At 55.7% G+C, this 16434-nt stretch overlaps 4 protein-coding genes across 4 annotated transcripts; 2 read left to right on the top strand and 2 right to left on the bottom strand.

The window, feature by feature from the left end:
* Positions 1-157: 157 nt before the first annotated feature.
* On the bottom strand, positions 158-1971 carry ATEG_07905 (GMC family oxidoreductase; the record flags this gene model as incomplete). Its single annotated transcript, XM_001216526.1, has 3 exons — positions 158-1056; positions 1161-1874; positions 1929-1971. The coding sequence occupies 3 exons, from the start codon at positions 1969-1971 to the stop codon at positions 158-160; spliced, it is 1656 nt and encodes a 551-aa protein (XP_001216526.1).
* Positions 1972-3776: 1805 nt separating this feature from the next.
* ATEG_07904 (uncharacterized protein) lies at positions 3777-4919 on the top strand (the record flags this gene model as incomplete). The annotated part of the gene is made up of 2 exons (XM_001216525.1): positions 3777-3810; positions 3955-4919. The coding sequence occupies 2 exons, from the start codon at positions 3777-3779 to the stop codon at positions 4917-4919; spliced, it is 999 nt and encodes a 332-aa protein (XP_001216525.1).
* Positions 4920-5961: 1042 nt separating this feature from the next.
* Positions 5962-9732, top strand: fphA (putative sensor histidine kinase/response regulator; the record flags this gene model as incomplete). The annotated part of the gene is made up of 2 exons (XM_001216524.1): positions 5962-9363; positions 9415-9732. The coding sequence occupies 2 exons, from the start codon at positions 5962-5964 to the stop codon at positions 9730-9732; spliced, it is 3720 nt and encodes a 1239-aa protein (XP_001216524.1).
* A 932-nt stretch (positions 9733-10664) lies between these two features.
* ATEG_07902 (putative RNA helicase/RNAse III) lies at positions 10665-16081 on the bottom strand (the record flags this gene model as incomplete). The annotated part of the gene is made up of 6 exons (XM_001216523.1): positions 10665-11531; positions 11646-14100; positions 14153-15232; positions 15286-15433; positions 15487-15739; positions 15977-16081. The coding sequence occupies 6 exons, from the start codon at positions 16079-16081 to the stop codon at positions 10665-10667; spliced, it is 4908 nt and encodes a 1635-aa protein (XP_001216523.1).
* Positions 16082-16434: the final 353 nt, after the last annotated feature.

Raw genomic sequence — 16434 nt, 5'->3', positions numbered from 1 at the left:
CTCTTTTTTGTAGAACATGTAGAAAGACGGTTCGCTCGCTTAGATATGTGGTCGGTGGAAAGGCTGTCATGAGGTTGATAACTTCTGGTTGTGTACTGAGGAAACGGCAGATATATATCACTCATGGTATATAACCAGACTATCCCGTACAACCATGCTATGCTACGTCAAGACCATACTCAGCGATCAAGCCATCCGCACACGACAACCCAGTCATGTAAGCAGTCGCCTGGGTATGGTTGTTGGTCAGCACAGGCACAACACTCATGTCAGCCACGCGGAGGTTCTCAACACCAAACACCCGGAATTTACTATCCACCGCTGCCTGGCTGTCCCCGACCTTGCCCATCTTCACGGTCCCGGTCATATGCCAACTCGACCCGAGGGTGTTTTTCCAAAACTCCAGAATGTCCTCGTCCGACTCGGACGCGGGCGCAATCAACGTCGACACGGTGTCTTTAGTAAATGCCTCGTGCTTCGTCACCTGCAGCGCCTCGCGGAACGTCTCGATACAGGCGCGACGATCAAACGGGTGCGAGAGGAATTTGGGGTCGAAGAGCAGGGGATCGTCCGGGTTGGCCGACTGCAGTCGAACCTCGCCGCTGGACTGCTCGTTCATCAAGAAAACCAACAGGCAGACATAGCTGTAGTCCTTGGTGACCTCGGGCATGATGAGATGAATGGGAAAGTGCGTCATGAACTCGTAATGGGGGATGGTCGCGCGTTGCAGGAATTCCTGCGTCGCCGCTGGAAGAGCCTGAAACTCCGGCGACGCCGTCAGACGATCAGATTTGAACCATCCGGCCGCGATCTGACACGAATGCTTAGCCCCACGGCCCAGTGCCGTCTTTTTTCCACAGCTCCAGGGGCCGCATCCATCGCCGCCTGTCACCGAAGAAGCTGTTGCGGTCGTTCGTCGACGGGTTGCGGAGGAAGCAGAGAGGAGCGAAGAAGTGATCGCGAAGACCCTGGCCGATCGCAGGAAGATTCTTGACGACGGGGATCTGAAATTTCTGGAGCTCGGTCGCGGGGACCGATGCCAGAGTGCATCAGGATCTTGGGCGTGTCTAAAGAGCCTGCACTAAGGATGACTTCCTTCGAGGCGAAATCTGGGGCAAGGTTCAGTTCGGGTTCCACAGGCTATTTCACGGCCGACCTACATTGAGAACCGGCTGTTTCCACGCCAATCGCTTTCAATCCATCGAGTATCAAACGCCGGACAGGTGTCTCCGTGATAATAGACAGGTTGTCAGGGGAATTACGCAAGAGGTCAGTCGCGGTCACGCGTTGTCCCTGATGGGAGGAGTTGATCACTAGAGCCATGCCCAAGGGATCACCGGAATTGTGATCGGGATTGCGCGCAAGGCCAGCTTGCTCAAAGACATCCATCATGAGAGGCAGATCCTGCTCCCATTCAGCTGCGTAGCCCACGCGCAGGTCACCTCCGGATCCGTGATCGGAGCTCTTGGGGCCGGCGTATTTCGCGTTTTTCTCATCGGCGATGGTGCCATGAAACGTCTCCAGCCGTTTGAAGCGCTTCTGCATGCTGTTCCAGGAGAAACTCTCGTCGCCGACCAAAGACGCCCATTCATCGTAGTCATCCCGCGCGCCGACAGTATACACGCCGAAATTGATGGCAGAGCTGCCGCCCAGCACCTTCCCCCGGGAATAGTCAATCTGCCGCCCATTGCAATGCTCCTGCGGAGTGGTCTTGTATCCCCAGTTCATGTCACCGTTCATGAAGGTGGTCCACCGCTGGCCATCGACTCGCAGGTTCTTGTCCTCATTCCGACAACCCGCCTCCAGCAGCAGCACCTGAGGTCGCTTCGCCGAGCGAGCGAGCGTCGATGCCAGTGCGCATCCAGCGGGACCACCTATGGATATCAGCATGACTCAATGAGAGAAGTAAAAGGATGTTGATCACTGACCACCCACGACGATAAAGTCCCAATTGGTACCAGTAGGGCCCATGATGTGTTCTTCCTCCCTGGCTTGTGAGGAACTGGAGGGGTAGCTTATTGTCGATGTGCAGAAGTAACGCCAAGCGCAGATAACAGCGTCGCTGGGTGAGAGGGGCAGGAACAAAATGCCTCGAGGTCTAGAGGGGTCTCGACAGCTTTATCAACACCGCCGATCGTCGGACGCAGGCCTTTGGGGGCCGTAAAGGACGTTCACCGAGCCTAGTAGTGTCGCACGCAGTACAATAATAATACGGAGTATTCAGACCCCGCACTAGGCCCCTAGTGGCGGATATGATCCGCCCGCGATGGAGCTGTGGTCCCTCAGATCCATCCACGTCGACATAGACGGGACTAGTTCTTCATTATCCACACTGTTTGGTCCTGGGGTGGACAGTGCGCATGAGATCTGTCCAATGAATCCGGAACTCAGCACGCCCTCAGCCTCAATGGCTCGGTGAGAAGGCAGAACACGACACGGTAATCTTCTTGGCGAGCCACCATACCAGACAACGTGTGGTCTGGTTCTAGACCATTAGGTCCGACATTGAAGTTATGAGGCTGGAGAAACCTAGCATTCCGGTAGGTCATAGCGTCCCGGCCGTCGTGCCTGGGGTTTCCATGTGGGAAGCGCAGAATGCACCATTTTCTGCACCATGTGACATGACGGAGGCGAGGAGGCCGAAAGGACCTGCAGAATCTATGGAAGTGGTACGATCAGCATATTAGGTGTCCATGATCTTCAGAGGAACTCCTTGCGTTTCGACATCCCTGGGCACCTGGTCACGATATCAGATCAGCCTGAGGGACGATTGCCACTGGGAAGGTATCGAGATGGAGATACCAGGGGATGCGAGGAGGTGTGAGCATGTTGTGTATGTTGGTAATGGTTCAGTCGAAGAGGTCTGGAGGGAGCAGGAGAGAGCAGAAGGCATTGTCTGTGATATGGCCTGTGTACAAGTACGAGCATAGTTACCTCAGCATCGGTACGAGAATCAGCACAAATTCCGGTCTAGCCCATTGGGGACTAGGCTCATATGGGACACGCTGTGATTGGCAGGGGCTGGGCTCCCCCGGCCGAGCGTGGTTCACTAAGCCTGATCAGGATAGAATACGCATGGCGCTTTCCCGTCTGGGCAGCACCGCCCCATTTACTCCACCCGCTAAGCTGAAAGAGGGACTAGCGCGAACCCAAGCCTCCTGCTCGGTTTTTTGGCCGCCCGCATTTTCTCCATCTTTTCTCCTCCCGATCCCATTCTACTCTCCACCTTCTCCCCTACTCGGCCTCACCCATACATATACTGGTGTCTCCTATCGTATCTTCCATGAAGTATTGACTTCGTCTACATTCCTTCTGTTTCTTTCCTCTTACTTCTTCTGCACTCCTTTGTTTCTCCGTTTCCTTGTGTCTCATCTACATACTACATCGCTCGTTCCGCCTGCGCCATCCATCTTCCTCCGATTTCTAATCTTCCTCCACGCCAACTTGTCCATCGATCCACCACGCCACTCTTCAACCCTTCGATTACACCTCGGTCATAGTTTCCAGTTCTGCGCGATCACGGGTCGACTTGCCTGTGGCTTCCGAGTCTAGGTTCGACGGGAGCGAACCGAAAATCATTCACGACCTCAAGTCCAGTCAACGGTTACAAACAACATCCTTCACTCTTTCAACCTCGCGGAATCAACCCAGTCCGTATCATATACTGTGGAAATCCTCCCTCTTCCAAGGGTTCCGATAATTCCTTCGAACTGGGTCCCCACGAGATCATGATTGATCCGGGGTGTCGCCTCTGACAGTATCCCGACGCATTTACCATGGCGCGCAAAGATACTATCATCCCTGCTCACGGTCGAAATCAACCGGGGATCTGCGATTCTGTCTGGAAATCGTTGTCTCTCCGTCTCCCCCGCTCTTTGCACGGGCTTGGGGGCTAAGACCCATCCTCGGACCTATCCTGTATCCATCTCACGCATCATATGAATTCCTTGTCAGACCCTCCAGAGGGGCTGATTGGGGGCTACCGGGGTGGTAGCCTCCCCATCAAAATCCTCATTGTCGTCTTCAGCTCAATTGCCCTGTACAATGCCATCGAACTTGTGATTCTCATCTTCCTCACTTTTCACCGGTATTCCGGTCTCTATTTCTGGACCATGCTGCTTTCTGCCGTCCTCGGAGTGATCCCTCATGCAATCGGCTTTCTCATGGAGTTCTTCGCCGAGGGTCCCATCTGGCTCGCCATCACCCTGTCCACCATTGGCTTCTATTTTATGGTCCCCGGCCAGTCCTTTGTGCTCTGGTCACGACTCCATCTGCTCGTCCAAAGCCCCAAGGTTCTCCGCCGCGTCCTGTACCTGATCATCTTCGATTCGGTCGTCCTCCTCATCCCGACCACTGTCCTCACCTTTGCGACCGTCTACGTCCGGACCGAGCCCATCATCCGTGGATACAACGTGATGGAACGGTTACAGCTGGCCTGGTTCTGTGCGCAGGAGATGATGATCTCCGGCATCTACATCTGGGAGACGGCTCGGTTTCTGCACTTGCGACCGGACAAGGACCCCGCGCGCCACAAGACCCTGTACGAGCTCCTCTTGATCAACGTCATTATCATCCTGATGGATGTGGCGCTCCTCACCTTGCAGTACACCGGGTTGTATGCGCTGCAAACGACGCTCAAAGCCACGGTGTACAGCATCAAGCTGAAGCTCGAATTCGCCGTGTTGCGCAAGCTGGTCTCGCTCGTCAATACCCAACAGGAGTCGAGCTCCAGCGACCACGAGGAGTACCCCAATTTTGTGGACCCCGACCAGATCGTCGGCGATGTCACGCACGCCGCTCCTATGGGAGAGCGAACTCGCCACGTGCGGCCTTGGAGTGGTATCTCCTTGGACAGCCTCCCCACTTCAGACCGACGGTCGCGTCGGTCGGCAGAGACGGTTAGATCGCGACCCCCATGAGGAGTCGTCGCAAGAGTATAGTTCTTTTTGGTCCGTTTGGAGAGTATATATTTCCGCGGCGCGGTTATCCTTCGGGCCAGATTTGTATAGGCCGATATGTATTGTGATGTTATTACGGACTTGATGTTCTACAATGTAATATATATATATAAATATAAGATGTGATATTACCTATATTCCGACCTCATTATATCTGGTATACTCCGGGTTCTCCACAGGGTGATCCATACACTCGGGTCCTCGATGCCTGAGGCGGATTTTCACGTGCCACGCCATCCGGCTGGTGACATCATCGTTTTCCACGGTTCGCGATCGGCCGAACAACTTTCCTTTTCGTCTTCTTCTCTCTCCAATTGCTTCATCATCCCATCACACCACATCCTCCACATCCCACGCTCTGCACAGGACACGCATCCAACAACAGAACCCTTCAATTCCTCTCTCGGGTGACAGCTGTGCGGTGGATTCTCTCTGGCGACCCCCGTCTCTCCCGAACCGAACCCTTCGGCCGCTCTGATTGGCCTCTGCCAAGGTCTGTGGCTTCATCCATCTTTTCTGGCACCCGCGACGGGCTTGTTCAACGGGTCGCCGCCACGCTGCACAGTCGATGTCCCTTTTGCTCCTGTCATTGGCGGACCGTTCTGCCGTCTCCATCCCTGTCAATTGAACCGGAAAATGCACCCTGGTCCTCCCCGCGAAGCAGCATGCGGCATTCTTCTCGTCTCTTCTCGCCCCTCGTCTACACCAGAAATCAGACAGGCCTGGTCCTTTTCGGTTCTTTTCGCTTGGGGCCTCGCCTGTTAGTTAGCTCGTCTCGTGCACCTCGGTCGCTTTACACGCCTTCAACTTGCTGCATTACTATCGGGTGAAGCCATTGCCATACCCCTCCGCCACGATCTCCGCGGCGATCAACCGCGCTTGATCGCTTGTCGCCCGCAACATTCGCCTGCAATCAGTCGTCTACATCAAATGGCAATAAAGCGGCCATAACCTGTGTTGATATCGACTATTCAGGCCCTAGTTGGCCGACAGCTTTTCCACCATGGGCGCCGGCCGTGGTGCCCCCTCGCCGAGCGACGACCAACACGAGGGCGCAACGCAGCAATCAGACCCTCCTACCGAAGTCTTGGAAGAATGTAGGGATGCGCCGACATCGCGTGTCACCCTCCCACCTCCCCCCGAGCGCGTCTTCCCAATCCGATCCATGCTGTCCGTCACGCCTACCTCAGCCCCGTCTTCGCCTCCGGACCCTTCCTCTCCGACGCGTGGAATGCGGAGCTATTCCATCATCGATCAGGAAACCTGGGACCACATCCAACTACAGAATGAATCCAACGCGGGGATTGTCGCAACTACCTCAGCGCCTGACCAGGGTAACTCGGGCGAAAAAACACCAGACTCCCTCCATGTCGCTCCTGATAATACGGCAAGCTATATAACATCTCGCTTCCAGCATGTTGCCACCCCTTCTGGTCATGCTATTCTCACGGGAAGAGGGGAACAAGCCGTCATGGCGTGTGATGATGAACCAATCCACATTCCAGGGGCGGTACAGAGCTTCGGTGTGCTGCTGGCCGTTCGTGAAGTTTCCGATGGCCAGTTCCATGTCCATGTCGCCAGTGAGAACTCGGAGGCCCTCCTAGGCTATTCACCGAACGAACTTTTCGCGCTGAGTTCCTTTTGCGATCTTCTTTCGGAGGAACAAACAGACCAATTTCTAGACCACGTCGATTTTGTCCGCGATGAAGCCTATGATCCCGCTGCGGACGGCCCCGATGTCTTCATCCTATCGATCAAGAACCCGGACCGCGAGGCCGTACGGTTCTGGTGTGCGATGCACATCAACCCGGCCAACCGGGAAACCATCATATGTGAATTCGAGTTGGAAGATGACCGGGTCAACCCACCGAACATATCGAGAAACTCTTCGCCCGGCACTCCGACGGATACCCTTGGGATGGAACCATCAGCCGAAGCTTTCGCCGCCAGTACTGTGAATATCAGCCAGCCTCTCCGCCTTCTACGGAGCGCCCGTCGAAGACGAGGCGAAGAGGGTGCTATGCAGGTCTTTAGTATCGTCAGCCAGGTCCAGGATCAGCTAGCTCAGGCACAGACGTTGGACACGTTGCTCAATACGACTGTCGGACTAGTCAAGGAGCTCACCGGATTCCATCGGGTGATGGTCTATGAATTCGATGTCGACTGGAATGGTCAAGTCGTGGCTGAATTGGTCGATCCTCGAATGACCAAGGATCTGTACAAAGGCCTCCACTTCCCAGCATCCGATATCCCGAAACAGGCGCGCGATCTTTATCAAGTGAACCGGGTGCGGTTGCTCTACAACCGGGATCAACTCAGTGCCCGGTTGGTATGTCGCTCAGCAGAGGACTTGGAAACACCGCTGGACATGACCCATGGGTACCTGCGGGCCATGTCACCCATCCACATCAAATACCTCGCAAATATGGGCGTCCGCGCGTCCATGTCCATTAGCATCAACGGCACGAATGGGTTGTGGGGACTCATTTCTTGTCATTCCTATGGGTCGTCGGGCATGAGAGTGGCCTTCCCCATCCGCAAGATGTGTCGACTGGTCGGTGATACGGTGGCGAGGAATATCGAGCGACTGTCGTATGCCTCTCGCCTCCAGGCTCGAAAACTCATCAACACGATGCCGACCGACGCCAACCCGTCCGGCTATATCATCGCTTCGTCCGATGATCTATTGAAACTCTTCGACGCCGATCACGCAGCCCTCTCGATTCGCGGTGAGACCAAATTGTTGGGCCCGTCGAGCGATTCGCATGAGTTGCTGGCTCTCGTCGAATTTTTGAAAATCCGCCGGCACAATTCCGTTCTTTCGTCGCGAAATATCAGAAAGGACTTTCCTGACCTGCATTATGCTCCGGGTTTTAAGTCAATTTCGGGTCTTCTCTACGTGCCTCTTGCGGCGGATGGGGCAGACTTTATGGTTTTCTTCCGCCGAGGCAAGCTGACTGAAATCAAATGGGGTGGTGATCCACACGAGAAGAGATTTGACAATGGGAACCTCGAACCGCGCAAGAGTTTTCGCGTGTGGAAAGAGGTGGTTGTCGATCAGTCTCGGGAATGGACCGATCATGAAATCGACACGGCTGCGGTCTTGTGTCTGGTTTACGGGAAGTTCATCAAGGTGTGGCGCCAGAACGAGGACAACTCCCAGTTGACAAAGATCCTTCTCGCCAACTCTGCTCATGAAGTACGGACGCCATTGAATGCGGTCATCAACTACCTCGAAATTGCCCTCGAAGGGGCGTTAGACGTTGAGACGCGAGAGAACCTGACCAAGTCGTATTCCGCGTCCAAATCACTGATCTACGTGATCAACGATCTGCTCGACTTGACAAATACCGAAAAGGGGAAAGACCTCATCAAGAATGAACGTTTCGACCTTTCCAAGACCGTGAAGGAAGCGACCGATATGTTTGAGCGCGAAGCAAAGCGAAAGGGTATCAAGTATGCGGTCATCATTCACCCCGGGGTGCCGACGGCGGTTGTTGGAGATCAGCGGCGTGTCCGGCAGGCCATATCTAATCTCATTTCGAACGCTGTTCAACACACGTCGTCCGGCGGTGTTACCGTGGAGGTGTCAGCCTCACAAGAAAGTGTGGATGAACGTAATGTGATGGTTGAAATGTCGGTCCTCGATACCGGGTCAGGAATGTCCCATGATATGCTGGAGACGCTTTTCCGGGAGCTAGAGCAGGTCTCTGGCGATGAAGATGAAAGTGCTCTGCGTGACATGGTCGATAAGGAAGAAAAGGGGGTGTTGGGATTGGGGCTGGCCCTGGTCTCTCGGATCGTTCACAATTGCCAGGGCCAGTTAAGCGTCAAATCCGAAGAAGGGAAAGGGAGTCGATTCAAAATATCACTCCAGTTCACTCTCCCTGACGACCCGGAATTCGAGAAAGGTCCTGAGACATCGGCTACCTCTGACGTGGAAGCAGCGGCGCCTCCCGGCGAGGAGTTTGTGCTCGTGGACAGCAGCTCCGCACGAAACGGACCGAGCCCGTGCGATGAAAGCGGCACTTCCGGTCAGGAAAAGGAGGCGCCCTTCCCCAAGACCGACATACCTCCTGCTGTGTCGAATGAATCCGGCCAGGAGACAACTGAGTCCACGTCTACCGACGGGCCATCTGCGGGAGTGGCGAGCGACAGCATCGATCAGCCAAAGCCGGCAACGGAACCTTCCACGACTGTGCCTGCTTCTGCTTCCCATTCATCGGAGCCAGCTACAACGTATCGCGTTCTTGTTGCCGAAGATGACCCCATCAATGGGAAGATTGTACAGAAGCGATTAGGGAAGATCGGCCATGCGGTTCGCTTGACCGTGAACGGGGAGGAGTGCGCAGCTGCCTATCGCGCGGATCCATCTGAGTATGATGTGGTGTTGATGGATATTCAGGTGAGTCATGTGTCCTGTGGTCGGTTTGGATTGGTTCTAACATCCACTAAGATGCCTCTCGTCGATGGTATGAGCTCGACTCGGATGATCCGTGAATTCGAAAGCCAATCTTCGTCCAACGTGCTCTCCCAAATTGCCCAATTGAATGGACGGGTTCCGATCTTCGCGGTTTCGGCCTCTCTCCTCGAGAAAGATGCGTCGCTGTATATGGACACTGGGTTTGATGGTTGGATCATGAAGCCGATCAACTTCAGCCGTCTCAACACGGTGCTCGATGGGTTGCAAAATGCGGACGCCAGGAATGGTGCCACCTACCAACCCGGACAATGGGAAAACGGTGGCTGGTTCACCGCCCAGACGAAAAAATGAAGCTTGTATGGAGTAGTGATTGACGTTGTGATCTTTTGGCGCTTTGCATTGCGGAGGATATACCTGGCGGCTTGGATTGTTTACATATACCATATGCGACATTCGATAGTTCTTCGACAGAGGACCCATATCTATACATCCGTCCACGAGTAGAATAGATTGATATAGTTAACGACTGATATCAACTGTTGTAGAAACATCACGTGGTCCGTGCATCAGCTGACTTGCCTAATCGGGACAGGTTGACGTTTCTCCAACATCGACATCGTCATTCTTCTTCTCTTCTTCTTCTTCTTCTCCTCCTCCATCTTCCTCTTCCCCAAAATGCTCGCGAGAGTCCAATCTCGCTAGCTCATCCATTTGGTTCTGCCCCTCCGTCATGGTGTCTCTCTGGCCCTTCAAGGTACGTTCACCGCCCCTTTGACAGCTCCCAAGCTCATCTCCAATCTCCAGGGTCAGGACGACTCCCCCGCTTCTTTTGAAAAGACGCTCTCGACGCTCTCCACCAAGATCACCCGGACGACTACTCGTCTGGACTCTCATCGCCAAAATGCTCGGCGTTTCAAGGCTCTGTGGACCCTCTACACCACCTTCGCCTACCTCCTGTACACCATCATCGTCGCTCTGGTCTTGGGATGGGAGAACTGGGGGGTAACTGAATTTGCCGCGCTCCTCGGCGGCCCCATCGTGTACTGTCCCTCTCATCCATCCCTGCGACATCATCACAGCTAACCCATGGTCCCACGCGCAGCATCTTCGGGGTCCGCGCCGGCGCCACCAAATTCTTCGACTTCCGCATCAACAAGACCCAACGACACCTCGACGACCTCCACAAGCAACGCGACGAAACCATCGAGAAGCTCAAGATCGCAACAAAATACAACTCCACCCAGCAGCTCCTCGAGAAATACGCCGGCGAACCATCCCCCAAATCAACCCGGTCCAAAACCGGAGGAGACCAGGAGAAGCGCAAATCCGACGCCAAACACAACCCATCCACACCGCAACAACCCCCCGTCCAACGCACAGGTCTTCCTCCCCCACCGACGGCCAACATCCGCCGTCCATCCCCCGTCCAACAGACTCCGCCGCAGGCCTTCTCCCCGTCTCCCAACCAGAACTATCAGCAGTCGCCCCCTCCCCCTCAACCACCACACATGCCCCCGTCCCCGATGCCCGCCTTCGACGAACCCGGCTTCGCGCCGAACGCGTTCCCCAGCGCTCCACAATATATCGAACAACACCGCTGGTACGACCGTCTGCTGGACGTGCTCCTCGGCGAGGACGAGACGCAGCCGAAGAACCGTCTTGCCCTGATCTGTACGAATTGTCGGCTGGTCAATGGCCAGGCCCCGCCGGGGGTCAAAACGCTGGAGGAACTCGGGCGCTGGCGGTGTGGCAGCTGTGGGGCCTGGAACGGAGAGGAGAGCGAGGCGAAGAAGGTTCTTGCGGGGATCCAGAAGGAATCTCGGTCGGGCGAGACTGCGTGGGAGTCGGTGTCCAAAGGTGATGCCGACAATCTGTCGTCTGTCGACGATGGCACTGACGACGGAGTGATTGTCGCCAATGCACCCAGCGAGGAGGAACCGGTTGACTCGGACGGTGATGCATCGGAGGGAAGTGAGCCAGAGGAAGAGCCCGAGCCGCAGCCGAAGCGGAAGACACGCGGTCGGCCAAAGGGAGGAAAGAAGTAGCATGGAAGATGTCGCTATATTTATTATCATGCGATAAGGATCAATGTTTCTAGATCCGTAGGAGATCCAACGGCATAGGCCACCGCACCGATCCAAGAACTCATACTATTCGGATCATCATAAATCGTCAGTCGTGGACATGCTTCTCTGTACATGACGGCAACTCCAATAGTTCAACTAAATGCAACCCAGACACATCACATCCTATACCAAATTCACCGCGTTGGCCCTAAGAATCCCAATCGTAGCATTCGCCGCCTTAACCTCGGCCTCTTCGCTGGAGAGACACCCTTCCACAACGACGATCTCCTCTTTATTCCTCTTCACCACACATCTGTAGCTCGCGTTCCCGCTGCCATCCACAACCCGCTTAGCGGTAAACAGCGCCTCGCCCTTGGAAAGCCGCTGTGCAGTGTGCCTCGGATGCATGACATCCACCCGGTCAGCCAAAATGCGCCGCAAGTACGGCAGTAGCCCGATGCGCTCGACGAACATGGCGCAGACGTCCAAGTCGCCGCGCGAATCAACAAAAATAGCCCCCAGGATACTCTCGACGATGTCGGAAAAGAACTTGTCGGCGTTGAGCTGCGACAGCGCTTGCCAGGGGTACTGCGCGCCGTGGTGGAGGGCGTGGACGATCTCGGCGCGCAGCTGGCTATGGCGGTGCAGGACGGTCTCGCGGGCGTTGTTGAGATCCAGCGCCTCGCTGCGCATGAATCGCCACAGCTCGATGGGTTTCTGCTCCGAGCGGAGGGCGAACCCACCGGCGGCGGGCACGGCGTCCACGTCTGTGTGTTCCTGTGCGACGACAAACTCCATGCAGAAGAAGGCGAGGAGGTTGGCGTTGGTGAGCGCGTGCTTGATCATGGTCATTTCGCCCTGCGGGCACTCGACGGCGTGGTGGGCCATGGCGTGCACGACGACCATGTCGAGGACGGCGTCGCCGAGGAACTCGAGGCGCTGGTAGGACTGGGTGGAGGCGTCGGAGCGGCACGAGGGGTGGGTGAGGGCTTCGACGAGGAGGGCCTCGTTGACGAAGGTGTAGCCGAGGTGCTGCTTGAGGCTGTCGTTCATGACGTGCGGCGCGGACTCGTGGACGGGCGGAGGGGTAATGGGGCAGATCTCGATCTCTGGGAGAAGACGGCGGATGCATGTGTGGGCTTTTGCCTGGCCGCCGTCCATGTACGCCGCGCCGATGAGGGACTCGACCACGTCCGCCAGCACTTTGCTTGATAGCGGTCGCTTCCCTGCGACTTCTACCGCCTTCTCTGAGATCAGCGGCGCGGTCCACTTGCGCGGCGTGAACCTCCTGGTGAGGATGAAGGCGTCCAGGCCGACATCGAGAGCGGCGCGTGCCAGGCGGTTGTTTTGGACGATCTCGTCCCGGCCCTCGGAGAGATACCCTTCGGGCCAGTTGGGGTGTTGCATGTAGAGCTGGCACGAGACGGTGAACTTGAGGACGGAGTCGCCGAAGAATTCGTAGCGTTGGTAGTCTGTCGGGCTCTGGGCCGTGGGGGCTGAGATGGCCGTGATGACATGACGAGTGCTGCTGAATTGCACGTCTTGCAGTATAGTCTCGCAGAGTCGGGTGGCAATCAGAGTGGCTTCCAGACGGTCCAGGATAGCCGAAATGAACAGCCCAAAGATCGTGTCTGTAAAAGGGAGTCTGTCTATCGTGCAGGCCGTGGCTGGGATGATGCGAGCTTTCGCAGGTGCGGTGTCTACCGCAGTGGTGACAATCTCCCCCTGCGCAAGGGTCTGACGCTGCAACAGGTTTCGACGCTTAGGGAGCGAGTGGCATTCCATTTCCACCACAGCGACGTCACCGTCCTCTGTGACAACCCATTTCTTAAACAGAAGAGGCTCGTCGTAGCGAGTACGGTCGCGCACAATGCCCATAGTTGGGGACGCTACCTGGCGCGAATAGACGTCCAGCGCCGTGTCGTTACCGCCGTTCTTCAGCAGCCATGCGCCCAACTCGGTGTGCGGCAGGTCGGGGCCGAAGAGGGCCACGTAGTCGCGCTCCTCGCGGATGGAACGAGAGCTCGGGGCTTGTAGGTAAAGGGCTGTAATGGCCCGCATGTGCTCTATGACATCCCCCGGGACCAATGGTACTCTCTGCGCCGCGTCAAAGGCAAGAGTGAATATGTTCTGGCTGTCCCAAAACAGCGTCATTGCGTCCAACGCGGGGAGAACTGTCGGCCCCATCAGGGACATCGACAGCTGATACTCTGGATTCCCATTGAGCTGCACGCGGATACGACTCTGGTGGATGTCCGGGGAAGACCACGAGTAAGCCCAGTCCGTCCAGGGATCGTATTGCTCCGCGACTTCAATAATAGACGGTAGGCCGCCGAAATCCGTCAGCCGGAGCTCGGGCTTTCTAGTCAACGGGAGCAGATGGTCGTTCAGGAGGCCAAATTCGTACAGACGCTTGCACGTTTGGAACGCTGCTTCTTTTGTCGCGGCACGCTCGGTGGTCCACCATTTCTCGCCCCGAGTGCGTCGGACATCGGGATGGACGCAGCTGGGCAGTTTAAACGTTCCTCGTCGTCGCCCGGTGCCGTCGTATTCAAAGGATAACTCTGGCCTGTTATCTACGTATGGCTGCTGGGGTAGGATGGAGCAGAAATGATGGAGACGTGCGACCGCAGTATCGGCGGTCAAAACAGCCCTGGGAGTAAGATCAGCATACGTCTTTCATCTATTCCTTCGGCCTTGCATACCCCGTCGATTCTACTTCAAATCGTTCCGTGACCACTTCTGCCATCGTCTCCAGAGCCAGTGCCTCGCAGCGCTTGCGTTCGTCGTCTTGATAGGCTTCGATCATGGCCTCCTCTAAGAGCTGCCATTTCCTAAGGTCGCAGAGTTCATCGTCGGTCGAGAATAGGATCGCAAACGTTGACTCCTTTCGCCGCGCCCGCCCACGGCGCTGGACGAACGACTTCACATTCGCCGGCTTGTCATAACATATCACCACGCTACACGCACTAATATCGATGCCTTCCTCCAACACATCAGTAGCGACGATGAGGTTTTTCTGGCCGCTCCGGAACTCCGACAGAGTATCCCGCTGCATCTGCATGCTGAGGAGCTCTCCGATAAGGTCCTTCCGGTTGCCTCCGCCCGACCAACCGACAAACGCGGCACAGCGAAACCGATCCTTGGTGAGGGGGTGTACGGATAGTAGCGTGGCCAGAACAGTCACTGTTGCGCGTTGCTTGGCAAATATTAAGCCAGAGAACGTCGAGTCATCCGTGCTGCTCAGAAACGAAATCAACGCTTCCAGCTTCGGCGACGGAATGAAGTCTTCTGGCCGGCGTGGAGGGTCGCTCTGGATAGTAGCGATATTGGAAAGGAAACTGGCCAGATACTCTTTCTCCTCGTTATCCCAGTCGAGCATCAAGGCGGAGTCGTCGATCTTCTCTCTCAGCCGTCGTATGGAGGCATGAATAAAGTAGTCTACGGCCCAGCCGCCCAGCTCCTGAAAAATATGACAGCTGCGCTCAACAAACCTCCTCAGGCTTTCGTTGCAATAGGTCTTGCGGGTCAAGAGGGCTTTCTGGAGAGCCTTGCCGTCAAAGGTACTTCTGCGGAGCTGTTTGACGTAAGGGTCATCTTCCAGGTCGATAGTCTCCCAGGCATGGATAAGAGCCCTCAACGTCCTGGTGCCAGAAGTGGGATCGTCGATGTTAACAGGCGTATACCAGATCTGTTGCAAATGAGGGCGATGTGTATGAGTCAACAGCTCCTGACGATGCGCACGGGGAGTTTTGCATATCGCATTCATATTCGACTCGATCATGCTGGGAACGCTAGTCAGATGGCAGCACACTAAAATATAAACTACTCCACATACGACAGCTCCTGGCTGTTTGTCCGTACTACAGGACTCGCCGTAAGACCTAGGATTCCGGGTACAGCATCGGGACCCTGCTTAACCAGGGTGGGGTGGTAGAAATCCTGCATGATCCTGTTTGCTGGGTGACGTCGCATACAGTGGTGTGCTGTTGATGATCCTGCATCAGCACGCCGTCAACACGTCCGATGCAGCGCCTACCTTCATCGAAGATGAGAAGTCCCAGTTGGGACACACGCACGAAGCCGTTACTCATAGCATCAGCAAGGACCGCGTGAGTCGAGACCACCACCTGCATGTCCTTGAGGATCGCATCCCAGATGGCTTGCTCGGTCCAGAGCTCGACTTTGTCCTGTCCCGTGAGGGTTCTAGATTTGACCGCCGGGAGATTCTTGGTGATCACGTCATGCTGTTGGAAGCATAGAGCGACCGTTGGAGCCAGGAACCAGATCAGCTGGCGAGATGATCAGCGGGGCTCTGAATTGACTGGTATGCAGGGGACGGGAACCTTCTGTGGTCGCCGCGTTTCCAACTCATTCATAATACGCAAGAGGGCTCTAGATCTTCGGTCAGATCAACGACGACCTTAGGTTCGGATCGCAACATCGCGTACACATGGGTCTTTCCACTGCCGGTGTCCATCTGTGGTTGTCAGTGTTTGTTTTGGGTGGACTCGATCGGGCGGTCATACGGCAACAATGATATTCTCCTGCAGGCTGGCCTCGAACATCTCCGTTTGGTAATTCCGCGGGCAGAACAGGCCCATCTCCAGGTCTTGGTCGGAGAGAGAGGCCATTGTGACGCATCTCAGGGTGACTGGTCCCAGACCAGCGTCAGGGAATCCCTGGGGAAGAGGAAGAAAGCAACATGAAGTGTAAGTGTGGGCGAAGATAAAAGCGGTTGGGCGGCGGGCGGTCGTCGATTATCGCTTATCGCCGTTATCGCCAGATCACTGCCCTACGCAGTGCCCTACGCAGCTACCGACGAACAGAGTATATTACACAAGAATCAACAGTCAATGCAATATAACACATGCGACTAAGTAATGTAGGCTCACAGGATACACACATAAATGACGAACTAAGGGAAACGAGGGCGAGCCCTCTGGACCGCTCAGTCTCGTCACATCGCGAGCAAGACCGCGGTTCA

This window comes from Aspergillus terreus, genomic scaffold (genome assembly GCF_000149615.1).
Source record: "Aspergillus terreus NIH2624 scaffold_11 genomic scaffold, whole genome shotgun sequence".
NCBI classification, from domain to species: domain Eukaryota; kingdom Fungi; phylum Ascomycota; class Eurotiomycetes; order Eurotiales; family Aspergillaceae; genus Aspergillus; species Aspergillus terreus.
The sequence above is the reverse complement of the archived record's forward strand: the minus strand, read 5'-3'. Positions and strand labels throughout refer to the sequence as shown.